Source organism: Myotis davidii, unplaced genomic scaffold (genome assembly GCF_000327345.1).
Source record: "Myotis davidii unplaced genomic scaffold, ASM32734v1 scaffold32, whole genome shotgun sequence".
In the NCBI taxonomy this organism is placed as follows: Eukaryota; Metazoa; Chordata; class Mammalia; order Chiroptera; family Vespertilionidae; genus Myotis; species Myotis davidii.
In genome coordinates, this window is record NW_006286587.1 from 5,635,204 (window position 1) to 5,648,673 (window position 13,470).

General features: G+C 38.6%; 1 protein-coding gene across 2 annotated transcripts in view; it reads left to right on the forward strand.

Annotated features, from left to right (window-relative positions):
* The window catches only part of PLCB1 (phospholipase C beta 1), a 631,360-nt gene that overhangs the window by 557,113 nt on the left and 60,777 nt on the right, over positions 1–13,470 (forward strand). For both annotated transcript variants that reach the window (XM_015560268.1, XM_006758081.2), the window contains 4 exons: positions 3,979–4,055; positions 4,162–4,251; positions 4,683–4,740; positions 5,650–5,736. In XM_015560268.1, the coding sequence (XP_015415754.1) occupies positions 3,979–4,055; positions 4,162–4,251; positions 4,683–4,740; positions 5,650–5,736 (312 nt within the window). The remainder of the gene's footprint in view (positions 1–3,978; positions 4,056–4,161; positions 4,252–4,682; positions 4,741–5,649; positions 5,737–13,470) is intronic.

Here is a 13,470-nt window from a genome sequence, read left to right on the forward strand (position 1 = left end):
GCTGGGAGGATGAGGAAAAGATAATGTGTTTTTTTTAAATATATTTTATTGATTTTTTACAAAGAGGAAGGGAGACGGATAGAGAGAAATATCGATGAGAGAGAAACATCGATCAGCTGCCTTCTGCACACTCCCTACTGGGGATATGCCTGCAACCAATGTACATGCCCCTGACCAGAATCAAACCCAGGACCCTTCAGTCCGCAGGCCGACGCTCTATCCACTGAGCCAAACCAGTTAGGGCAAGATAATTTGTTTTAATGCAAAGGGAATGCGTCTGGTGCAGAAGAAAGGTTGAGAGGAGCAAATGAAATGGCAGATTAGGTCTGGCCATCGGTGGGAGAATACAGGATGGAAAATACAAGCAAGAATCTTTCTCTTGGAAGGAAGGGTGAGGAAACCAAGTTAAGAATCGATGATGTAGTCTATTGAGCTTGCAAGTGTGTTTTCCCTCTCAGCTTTCGCAGCAACCCCAAGAGGGAAACATTGTCTCTGTGTCACAAGTGAGGAAGCTGAGTTTGGGGCAATGAAGAGAATGAAAGTCAAGTTCCAAAGACCTTTTGAGACAGAGAAGAGAGAACTTGAGAAGGGTGTCTTAGGGCTGTTAAAACAAATCACCGTAGACTGAGTAGCTTAAACGACAGAGAATTATTTCTCACAGTTCTGAAGGCTGAAAGTCCCAGATTGAGGCAGCTGCACATTTGGTGTCTCGTGAGAGCCACTTCCTGGTTCATTGATGGCTGTCTTCTCACAGTATCCTCACGTGGCTGAAGGGGCTAGGGAGCCCTCTGGGGTCTCTTTTATAAGAGTGCTATTCCCATTCATGAGGGCTCCAACTTCATGACCTAATTACCACCCAAAGTCCTCATCTCCTAATACCACTACATTGGAGGTGAGGATTTCAATATGAAAGTGAGAGTGAGGACACCAGCATTCAGTCCATAAGAGAGGGCTTCTTCTAAATCATCTCAATTATCCTCAATAATCTATTCCAGCCAGTATTTCTCAACCTGTAACTTGCACAAGTATCTCCTAGGAATCTTGTTAAGATACAGATTTTAATTTCAAGTTGACCTGGGGTAGGGCCTGAGAATTTGCATTTCTAACGTGACCGTTGGCAACTCCAATGGTGCTGGTCCATGGACCACAGTTTGAGTAGCAAGACAGGACATTGCTTCATAGTCTCCAGGATGGTGCCTGGGGTTTAGTAAGCACTTGGTAAATGTTGGATTGTGGCTAAATTGAATAGTTTAGACAAAGGTATGTGTTCTGGGAGCAAGAGAAGTGGGAACTAGTTCTGAAAAGAGCAAAGAGCAGTGTGATAACCTGAGGGAGGGGCAAAGAGGAAGGCCATACGTTACCTGAGATGGGGAACTGCTGTGGAGCCTTGAGGGGGTGTGGCTGGCAGTTGTGTGGGGGGGGTAAAACCAAATCAAAATAAAAGGCTGAACTGAGTGGGCAGAGGGCTGTAAGATCTCAGGCTCAGTGCTTGTGTTGACTGGTCACCGATGTTGTTATGGCAAGAAGAGGAAGGGGATATGAGCCGACGCTGGCAGAATCAAGAAGATAGAATAGATTGGAGGCAAATGAATGATAGAGATGGCAACATGGGAACAGAAGTGTGAAGCCACAGAATTCAAAAGCACTGCTGGGAGCTCTGCAACAGTCTGTAGCATGTGGACAAGGCCACCCAAACCCCCCAAATCTGGCAAAGTGCCCAAATCATCAGAGGACATTTTGAAAACATTGATTCCTCCCCCCAGACATTTGGAGTCCATAAGCCTAGGAACAGGCTCTGGAATCTGTATTTTTAAGAATTGCCCAAGTTTTCTGATGTTGCAGCCATGGTTGGGGATCCCTGGATGATGCCCTGTAATTCCTTGGGGAGAATGGGAGACAAGAAAGGTCCCTGGGGAAGGAGATGTGCTGAGTATTCACCCTCAGCTAGAATAGCAGCATCGCAGGAATCCTCAAGGAAATTTCCAGAGTCATTGCACACCAATTTAACATCTAGACAACTTGATAAATGGCATCACAGCACTGCAATATTTCACGATATCTTTAATCGTGACAGTCATGATCCGACAATGTCTTCTGGATGATCAAATAGGTTTTCCACTGGCCCAAGCCCCAGTGAGTATTTGTTCAGACTTAATCCACTTCACAGATAGGTGCGTCACATTTCATGGTCGCGTTAAGGCATTTTTTTTATTGTAATCCTATAAGAGACTTTCTCCCTTGGCTTCTTGTATTCTCTTAGATAAAAAGGGGTCTTTAAAAACAATTTCTACAGTCGGTAGAAAAGGCGTGTGGGAAAGTGGTGAAGGCTACAGCCTGATTGTCCGGGTTTGTACCCAGCTCCATGGCTTACTGCCTCTTTGGTCCTAAACCAGACATTTGAGCACCCGGGGTTCGTGTTTTCATATTTAAAAGGAACATAACAGCACCAACTTCTTGCCAATAGGTCAACTCTTAGAATTGAATAAGTTACTGCATTTAAAACTCTTCAAACTGTTCCCAGCTTGTATACATTATCAATGAAAGTGAACTGGCATTATGTTTATATTGCCTTATCACTATTGTAGCTGTAGCGTATATAAAACTGTTCAGCTCACCCTGCTGCATCTGAGAACTTCAGCTCTGGGGGATAGCGGTGAAACCTTTTGCAAGAAGCCCACACCATCTATTTGGTGTCCAGTAAGAAGGATTGGGTCCAGTTGCTACTGTGCCTGAGCAATGGCAGAAGGTTGTTTATGGTATTCATCCTATATAATAAAAGCCTAATGTGCTTAGTGTCCGGTCGTTCGTTCAACCAATCAAAGCATAATATGCTAATGATATGCTAAGGTCTCTCTACTGCTTGCTATGATGTGCACTGACCACCAGGGGGCAGACAGTAGACCAGCCGACCAGTCTCTATGATCACCAGGGGGCAGACACTGCTACTGGTAGGTTAGCTTGCCACTGGGATCCAGCTGATCAGGACTGAGCTAGATGGGCCAGACATGCTCTAGAGCCTTCCTGCAGTCCCTCCCCTGCCCCGATCATGCACTGGTGGGGTCCCTCAGCCTAGCCTGTGCCCTCTTGTATTCCGGGACTCCTCAGGGGATGTTGGAGAGCTGGAGTCTGACATCCCCTGAGGGATGCAGTATTGCGTGAAGCGGCAGGTGGCAGGCGGCTGATGTTCCCGCTCATTCAGGCCCTCCTGGAAACCTAGAATCATAATTCACAGTTAATTATAACTCACATTTGTATAATATTCATTTTATTTTAAGCTTCACAGTACCTCCAAAAGATAAAAACATTCATAATTTTATTTACAACTAAGAAAACATAGGCTTTCTTGGCCAAATCATCCTTTTACTAGTTCACACATAAAGTGGGGATTGAAATCTGGGTCCTCACCATTTGTTGTCTTTGCACTGGGTCAAGCTACAATAACCAGCTCAGTAACCTAAGGAGTCCTGTTTAATTAAAAAGAGATAAGAAGCCCGGCTTGCATGGCTCAGTGGTTGAGCATCGACCTATGAACCAGGAGGTCACAGTTCGATTCCTGGTCAAGGTACATGCCCGGGTTGCGGGCTTGATCCCCAGTAGTGGTTGTGCAGGAGGCAGCTGATCAATGATTCTCTTTCATCATTGATGTTTCTATCTCTCCCTCCCCCTTCCTCTCTGAAATATATATATATATATTTCTTTAAAAATATGTGTATATACACAAATATACACACACACACACACACACACACACACACATAGAGAGAGAGAGAGAGAGAGAGAGAGAGATCAGAAGAATTTTGTGTTCAAACCAAGATAATGGTTTTAAATTATGTCCTCATTACCTATCATAGATATTTGATAATTCTAGCTTGTTAAATATCAATGAGAGATTTTTTAACTACAGATACTATTGTTTGAGGGAGAGGGTGCTTTGTTTATGGTAACATAATATAGCAAACTGGCATTTTCTTTCCCCAGCTTATCCAAAAATTGACAGATGTTGCTGAAGAATGTCAGAACAATCAGTTAAAGAAGCTCAAAGAAATCTGTGAGAAGTAAGCCTCCGTTCTCATTATAATGAACTTGTGTATATACATGTATTCAATAAAAAATGCCATTTCATTTGCCTTTTTTTCCCTTTTACTTCCATTTTGACTTTAGAGAGAAGAAGGAATTAAAGAAGAAAATGGATAAAAAGAGACAGGAGAAGATCACAGAAGCTAAATCCAAAGACAAAAGCCAGATGGAAGAGTAAGGAGAAGGAACCCTTCCTCCCCACCTTTTACCTGGGGACTATTTTATTCTTAACCATGAAGACCCATCTGTGAAATTTCTCCTCTAATTAACCTTTCCAAAGATCTCTGTAAGGTTGTCAACCGGACACTCAAAGAGCAGTTCAGAAAAGGACCTTGAAGATAAATGCTGAGTAAAGAGGGTCCCTTAGGAAAAGGTTGAATACTCACTCCTAATAATGTCAGGCCGTTCTTCCCAGCATTTAATGAAAACAAAGTCTGCCCTTGGGGGGACCTGACCTTCGTCCAGAGTTGGTGCATTGTACCTTCCTGGAAGCAGGAATAAGAATGTTGAGAGTTCTGTAAATTTTCACTGGGGTGTCCAAGATTCTCCTGTTCTCTGATGCCGGATGTGTTCATATAATGATTTCTTTGTCCTTTTCTTTTAAGGGAAAAGACAGAGATGATCCGGTCATACATCCAGGAGGTGGTGCAGTACATCAAGAGGGTATGTTGGTTGTTAAAGAACAAAAGTTCAATCGCGTAGATTTAAAGGTCTAATCGGTTCTAGCAGTTCATGAACCAGGCAGTATCCCATTTAGTAAACAGAGAGTTCGTCTGAGCAGCTGTATAGAGAAGAAGGTTTTATAGGCAGAGAGATGATGGGATGAGGAAGTTATTACAGGCAAGATCACCTTTGCTCAGGGGAAGGCAGGGGGCTTTATCAGGCAGATGACATCACTAAGGTTGAAGTTTCAGACAGACTGGGAGAGGCTGAAACTGCAGTTAGGTTAGTATTCATTCTTGGTGGGGCGAAGCAAAAGTGACTCCATTTTGAGCCCATTGTTTCTTATTAACAGGGCTAATCCCTGTCTCCTTTGCAAAATATGTGTGAATGTTTGACAAGCACAGTGTGAGCCTCCATAGGGAAACAACAAGCCTAGTTGCATCTATTTACCACTCTTCACAGCGCAGGCTCCCTAGTCAATGTCCCTGCAAGTTTAATTGCAAAACTGTGTACAAAAAGGCCCGCATTAAGACAGATGTGAAGAATCACTTCCAAGTCAGGAGCCCGGAAACATGATGTAAATGGGAGATTCCCCCAAAGAATCCTTAGTTGTCACGCTGGTAGAGAAGATGACAAGCTCCAGAGGCCATTATATTTTTTTTCAAATTTTTTAAAAATGTTACTATGGAAATTTTTAAATATTAAGAAAATGTAAGTATAGTATAACTGTTGATCACTCCACCCTCATTCCTGTGTACCTTCAACGCTTACCAACAGTCTCCTACACCTGTAAGGGCAGTTCATGACCAGGGAATGAAGTCATTCAATGCATTTAATTTTTAATATTTTTCTGAAAACAGTCACTAGACCTTTTAGGTGAAAATGGCTTTCTCTGTAACTTTCTTATAGTTGGAAGAGGCACAAAGTAAAAGGCAAGAAAAACTCGTAGAGAAACACAAGGAGATACGTCAGCAGATCCTGGACGAAAAGCCCAAGGTAAACTGAACTGAGTAGCATCACTCAATAGTTTCGCTCTCTTTCCATTCCATTAGAATAAGACCTCCCTAGCTCATGTGTCTTGCACACAATCTCAGATCACATCTCTCATGGGAAATGTATATATCTTTTTCAATGATGGTAAAAAAATCTTTATGGTAGTATTCAAGAAGCCTTTATCATCACCTTGTGAGATTTAAAAACTGCAAATACATGGAACCCAGCTCTGGAGATTGGCTTTTAATTGGTCTGTGGTGTGGTTGAGACATAAGTATTTTTAAAGGACCCTGGCCCTCTCCCCTGCCAAGATAGAATTAAGAGAAATGAATTAGCTAAGTCTCTTCAGCTTTAAATAATTGATATTGTAATGGCAGACTCTGTCCAGCAGAGGGTTCCTGTACCATAGCATCCTGGTTTTCTTCTAACAAAATATTCTCATAAACCAGAAAAATATAAATCTTTTTCCCTATAATGACAGTTTATTGGTGCTCTACTTTAAAATTACCTGTGCTTATTATTTGGTCAAAACCAATGTTTCATGAATATTAACTTAAAGCAAACTGAATATGTATAAATCAAATATTTTAGGGGAAAAGTATCTCAGCTTTAGAACATTCATCTGTTTTGATTCATCAAGGAATATTTTTATCTTTGTGAAAAATGTACTTTTCAGTTATTCTGTTCTTCAATCTGCAGCTTAAAATGTCTACTCTAAAAGGTACTGGTATTTCATAAAAGTACTTTTTAAATCTGCAAAGCTGAAAAATGTTAGTTTTGTTTCACTATATAGTCCATTTACAAATTTACTTCTTATAGATTTCTTGTGGTTGATTCTAACTAATTTTATTCCCTATGACATTGATTTAATATGTGTGACTCCTAAAGTTTTAGGTTGGGCAATATAGATTCTCAAGCAGTAATGAAAATCCAAGAATTAATAATTACTGAGATATGCTGCTAATTTTTATGATTTTTATTAATCAATAATTTAAATATTCTTAACCACCCTTTCACATTTATTATGCATTAGTAAAGTAGAATAAATTTTTAAAATCACTATGCTTTTCATTTAGAAATAATCTTTAAAAAATGCTCAAATATTTGGAGCAAAAGACCCAGGTTCAACAGAAAAGTAAAAAAAAAATACCTCACAATGATAAATTCCAGGTGATATATGCAAATACATGCATTTTTCAATCCATGCTGTCTGAATTCCTATTTGTCATTACTTTGTACACTGACATAATACCCTTCACTTATGGTTGATACCTCATTAGCCACTTTTTGCATTTCTAAAAAAATCTTTCTTGGAAAATATTGTTATTCCCACAGAGTTTTATTTTGCTTTGTTTTGGTTTTGGTCCAAAAATTTCAACAACTTTACTCATAGATAAAATGTATACTACTACCATATTTATAGCCATTTTAAAATTTCTTTTTTTGGCCCTTTGGAAAGAGATCTGAAGTGTTTCTATGAATTTTTAGTTGTTCTATTGTTTTTTTGTTTTTGTTTTTACTGTAAATAGGGACCAATATGATTTCTCTTTGCTTTCCATCCAGGAAATTGTTCTTATGACCATCTTACTGTGTCTAGGTTTGAAGGTTGCCCTTGACGATTGTTGGTTCCATGTCAAACTAAAGCATTTATTGAGAGGTGCTCTTCAGGGCTTAAAAACGTTGTGCTTTGGAACCATGACTTTGATAATAAAATAAGAATGATGACTGTTAATATTGTAGGACACAATAGCTCATAAAGGGAAATGACCGTGACAAGAAGGAGCAATAATTAATACTGGAGTAAAACAATAAGGTCAAGTGTAGGACATGTGGAGAAAGATCAAAGCACAGGACAGCAAATGTAAGACCAGGCTAGCGTATTGGCCAGCCACACTCTTATAATTGTTGGGTGTTGAGCAGAAATAAAATAGCACTGACTTTGAGATAATCCCTCTTCACGTTCAGTATTAGCTTGCCAAAGCTTGCCATAGATATGAGGGAAATCAATAAAAGGGGAAACATGAAAGAAAAAGGAGCAACTCAAGAAAATGAACCTGACCAACTGCATCTACAACTGAGTCAGTTCCATTCAGTCAAGAAGATGTGAAGGCCGAGTGGTTTTCTGACATCTTGAAATTTATGAATAGTTCCACCACTCAATGCTGTGCAAGGAAATTGAGTTGATACTATAGTAGGTAATATTAAAGGTAATTGCAACCTTCTTATTAAGAGGAAAGCATGCTGAATTTTGCCAGAGGTTGCTGAGGGGAATAGAGTTCTCCTTCAAATATTTTACAGATGGCATAAGCAATTTCCTAACTAGAAAACAATAATGGCTAATATTTTGCTACATGGCATCATATTTTTTCCCATTTGTCATTTTCTTTCCCCATATTGTCAAATATTATGAACTTACTTCTTCATCATCCACTTATTTAACTAATGGAACAATGGGTTCTGTGTTCCTAACTTCCACCTGGACAGGGAAGACGCACTTTTTACATTCCTAATTTCTCCTATTACTTTCTGAGCTTGCCTGGACCCCGATCACAATTTGTATAAATTCCCAAGTCTTTGGTAACCAAACCACTCCTTTAAAAGTAAAAAAATATATATATAAAAAATGTTTAACAACAAAAATTTGAAAAGCCAATGCAGAAAAATAACAGTTTTATAGTGCAAGGAATGTGGCTTGATTTAGAGCAAGATCCATATGAAGATTAATTCGAAGTGAAACTTTCTAACATTTCACTCAACCATGCACTTACGATCTGGAAAGATCAACTCAAACTCCCAACATTTTAATCATCCTGCAATAGAACAGTGCTCTTCAATCAAAACCATTTCATTTCCACGTGGACCAAGAACTTCTGTCCTTCTGGTCCCTATACGGTGGAAGACCAATTTGGCCAGCCACAATGTGAAAGTTTATTTTAGAATGTTCCATTTTGTGACATGCACCAGGACTTTGTCATATGTATAATGTTTTATTTCCCATTAAAAACTGAGACTCAACGAGTCTATTTTTTTTGTATTTATAGAGTGTCCCAAAATTCACGCAAGATTTGAATTTTGCGTGAGCATTAACAACAACAACAAAAATAAAAGCCTAATTTTACTTGTTTTATTGGATCAGATTCTAATATCTGTTGCCCTTTGATTTCAATCCCTTCAATTTGATAAGCATTACTAAGTACCAATTATGGTCCAGGAGCAGGGACAATGAAGACCAATGAAGACCATGGCTTTGCGTATGTGCCAGCAAAGCCATGGAGGCCATTTACCCGATGTGCTATTCCATACATAACCCTATACTGTAAACTTTATGAATCAATAAAAAAATTTACAATTTTTAATTATAAACCTGTGCTTTCTATCAAAATTACTTCTTACATGAATTTTGGGACACTCTATACATTTTGAGGACATTGTGGAAAATGGAAGGTGATGATCACTAGAGGTAAAATATACAAGAGATACATATTTTGGCCCCCAATTTGACATAAAATTGCATTGTGCATTCCTGTCCATAAAGTCCCACTGAAATGTATTAAGTTATAAATTCTCTTAAAAGAGAATACTCAGCTCTTTTTCAGTAGAGTTCAAAATTATGGAGAGATGTTCAGCTGCCTGTTCCCTAGCAGTGAAATATTGGATTCAGCCCCAGAGTGTATGCTGTTTTCAGTTTTGTTCAAGGTGTGTCTTCTTATGAAATCTATACCTGCAGAGTTCTAAAGATGGATACAGTCTTTCAACTCGGTGACATAATGGGTTTCCTTGGGATTTCCATACCTAGGTTTGCCAAAATCAGTAGTAAAGGGTTTATGTGTATGAAAGGTGGTAGGAACAACTCAAGAACCCAACTGCCCGTGGAAAGAAACCACACTTTTTGTGGTTGTGCTAGACTCTGAGTTGATTCATTATAAAAAGGACATTCTGCCTTTTTTCTTTACATTTCAAAGAGATTTATCCTAACGTGGTGAAACATCGTTAATCAGGAGTTGCCCTGAATCTGCTGTGAATATTCCATTATAAATTGATTGCTTTGCAGCTACAGGCCCTGGTTACAAGAAGAATCATCTTTTGAGGGGACTTTTTAATGAACAGTCTGCATAACCTCATAAAACAGTCGATAAATATGTAATTTACTTTTCCTCTGACATTTAATTTGTCTTTGATGCTTCTTAAAACATGGGTTATCTGTTTTAATTTAGCTCATTAGCACTAGAGAATGCCAGGAAGTTTTAAGGCATTTTCATTTATAGCCAAAGAGCATTTCATCACCCTGGCTCTTTTTTTTTTTCCTCCACCAGGGGAATATAGCGTGATTTCCCTCATTTCCCTTCTCACATCTTTGTAACAGGGTGCATGACTAATCTCTCTGGGAGAGGTTACTCTTGTCAAACCTACCTTTGGGCCCTGCGACAGAACACTAAATAGAGATATTTCAATCCTGCCTTCCCAGTTTTCAGGGAAAAAGAAACTAACGTGGGCATTTAAGTAAAAGCTTCTTTCTTACATGATTTATTCGTCCCTCCTCTAATCTTCTGTCACTTGATGGGGAAATATGAATTCTCCCTGATAGCACCCAATGGACCTTCTCATAGAAGCTAGACCACAAAGTGTAAACTGGGTGGCTGTTGACTACATTTTGCTCATTGTCAAGTCCTTGTCGACCCATCATGTGGTTTATTTTTGTTTTCTCCGTGTAAGAAATTTCCTTTTGATATCTGTCCATGTGAATAATTGCCTTTTAAAAATATGTAGTAGTTCATCATTTTCTTGAAAATAAACTTAGACATGTTTTCTTTCCTTCTGGGCAATACTAGAATATCAGAAATGCTATAGCTCCATTTATTCTTGAAATTGATTTTCATTCTACAGATTTCTAAACCCATATGACATTACTATTTTGTGTTATACAGCCAGTGCTCATTTAGATTTATACATATTAACAAGCTTTTTGGGTGTACATTCCTTCTTGTGTCTCAGACTATTCATTTGGGATCATTATTTTCTACATCCTCTAGCAGTTCCTTTTATATAGTCTACTGGTGGTAAACTCTTTGGGGGTTTTTGCTATAATTTTTGTCTGAAAATGTCTTTATTTTACCTTCATTCTGAAATGATACTTTAAGTGGATATAAAAATTTTAGGTTGGCAGTTATATTTTTTATTATGGAAGATAACATTTTAATTTCCTCTGATTTCTCTTCTTGTTGGGAAGTTAACTATTTATCTTAGTGTAGTTCTTCTGATGATAATATATTTTCCACTCTTTGCCTGCAGTTAGGATTTTTTCTTATGTTTTATATTGTTTTCTTGTAATGTGTTTAAGTATGTGTTTGAGGTGACTGCATGGTTAACTTTCATTAGTTCAGAAAAAAGCTCTCAGCTATTGGCTTCCATCACATTTTCCAAAAATTTCCTTTCATAGCATTATTTATGTATAAAATGACCTTACTCCATCTTTTCTATCTCTTAACTCTTTTCAGTATTTTCTATCTTTTTGTCTCTCTGTGCTATCCTTTGCACAATTTTTTTTCTTACCCTTTTTCTAATTCACTAATTTTTGGTGGTACTGCTATTTAACTCATTCACTGGGCCTTTAATTTTTGCTTTTGTATTTTATTTTAATTCCAAACATTCTATTTCATTTATTTTCAGATCTACAATTTGTATGCCTCACTTATTATAGAGAACGTTTTCTGTGAGATTCCTCATTCTGGACAGGCCATGGACTTTGGGTGTTGGCCTCACCCTACAAGGCTGTCAAAAAATGAATTCAAAATGTCCAGCATTAGCAAAAGCCCCTCAGAACTAAAGCAGCTTTCTTGCTTATTACCTGTCTAGGTTTAATGTCCCTGCAGTTTGGGCCTGATTATTCTTTAAATTTTTGTGATTCTTACATTTTTTAAAGAAGATAATTTTAATATCAAATCCAACGTTTTTAGTTGTTTTCGGTGGGAAGGATGGTTCAAATAATCCAACCAGCCATTACCAGAAATAGAAATTTTTCACATGTTTCTAAAATATTTGAATTAAACATCTGTTCTAGTCAGGTTCCAGTATAGAAGTAGAACCAGTAAGAGATTGTTTGTGTTACCGGGAATTGACTCCTGCAATTGTGGGGACTGGCTTTGTAGTCTCCATAAGGCTATCTCCCTATCTAATGCTGATCCTGGCATTCATGCAGGCAGTCTGGAAGGGAGAATCATGAGTAAGCTTGGTGACTAGATAATCTTCAGAAGTTAGGACTCTTTGTCATAGAGCTGAACACACACAAACACACACACTAGCCCAGAAGTGGAGTCAGAAGATATTACAGGTCCAATTGCTGTTTCACCCTAAAAGGATGAGTCAATAGATCAGCAGTAATACCTGTGCATTAAACGATGGCTGCCATCCCCTCATCAGCAATCCAGCTCTTGAGAGAGGCTCTTCTATAGCCCATTCTAACTGGAAACATACAGAAAGGGAACTCTGGGAAATGTAGTTCAGCTAGAGAAGTTTGCAAGTCACAAAACCACCACACTGTTATGTAAAAGTTGAAAATGTTCTTATTTAAAAAAAACGTGATTTCTCTTGAAAATTAGATCATATTATTAGATTGAGCCAACATGGAAATAAATCTCTAGAGCTGAGAAGTGGCTGCCCCTTAGTCCTACTTGGCATTACCTAAATAGATTCATGGGTCTCTATTTTCTGGCACCTGCAAGGCAAGTGAGTTTGAGATTTCAACACAATTACAACTGAGATTCCCATGAATGCCATTGATTCCTTCCCCTTTTTTCTACTCCATTAGCATTCTTTCCCTTCCCTTATCTATTTCTTTCCTATGGATGAAAAATGTGGAGTTTGGTGATTGGTCAATTGAATGGAGGGATTCCCTGACTTTACTATTTACCACATGTATGATTAAGGACTGTGTGTGTTGGTGGGGTTCAGGGTCTTTCCCATAATGACTGAGTTTAAGATCAGGAGTAGGATGAGGCAAACTTTAATCCCATTGACTTTATCTGTCAACCTACCAAAAACAAAACAAAACAAAAAAGTACACACAACCATGAATGGCCCCAAAAACCTTTTGGGCTTACTTCTAATTCTACTCCTGTACCTGTCATTGTGCATGACTTATATGAATTTTGCCAATACTAGTTATATGTTTTATTCCCAATGTATCTCCAGTTTATTTTTAAAGCCCTGCTTTGGTATGACAAGGATAATGAAAATAGTCCAACACACATACCCTAAACACTTTCCAAAGCAGAGAATGTGAAGTTTTAATTGATATAAGGAAACCACTGCCTGATTTTACTATGGCTTTCAACATTGTTAGGGAAGGATGACCAAACTCAAACTGAGAGAAATATTTAGCTGTAGAATACCCAACTAGGAAGTACATTAGGTGCTTTGAAATATTTGATGAAGTAGTATGTGGACATCAAAGAAGAGTCTATTGTAAAAGGCAAATGCAGGACTACTGGGCTGAAAAAATAAAAACTGTCAGTTTCAACTCAGGCAGACTGCTTAAGAGCAAGAGTCACATTCTCTATTTCCCATGTATTATGTCTAAGGCCAAATTAATGTGTCAGACCAGCATGGCTCAGTGGTTGAGCATCAAGCTATAACCCTGGAGGTCATGGTTCAATTCCTGGTCAGGGCACATTCCTGGGTTGCGGGCTTGATCCCAAATGGGGGCGAACGTGCAGGAGGCAGCTGATCGATGATTCTCTC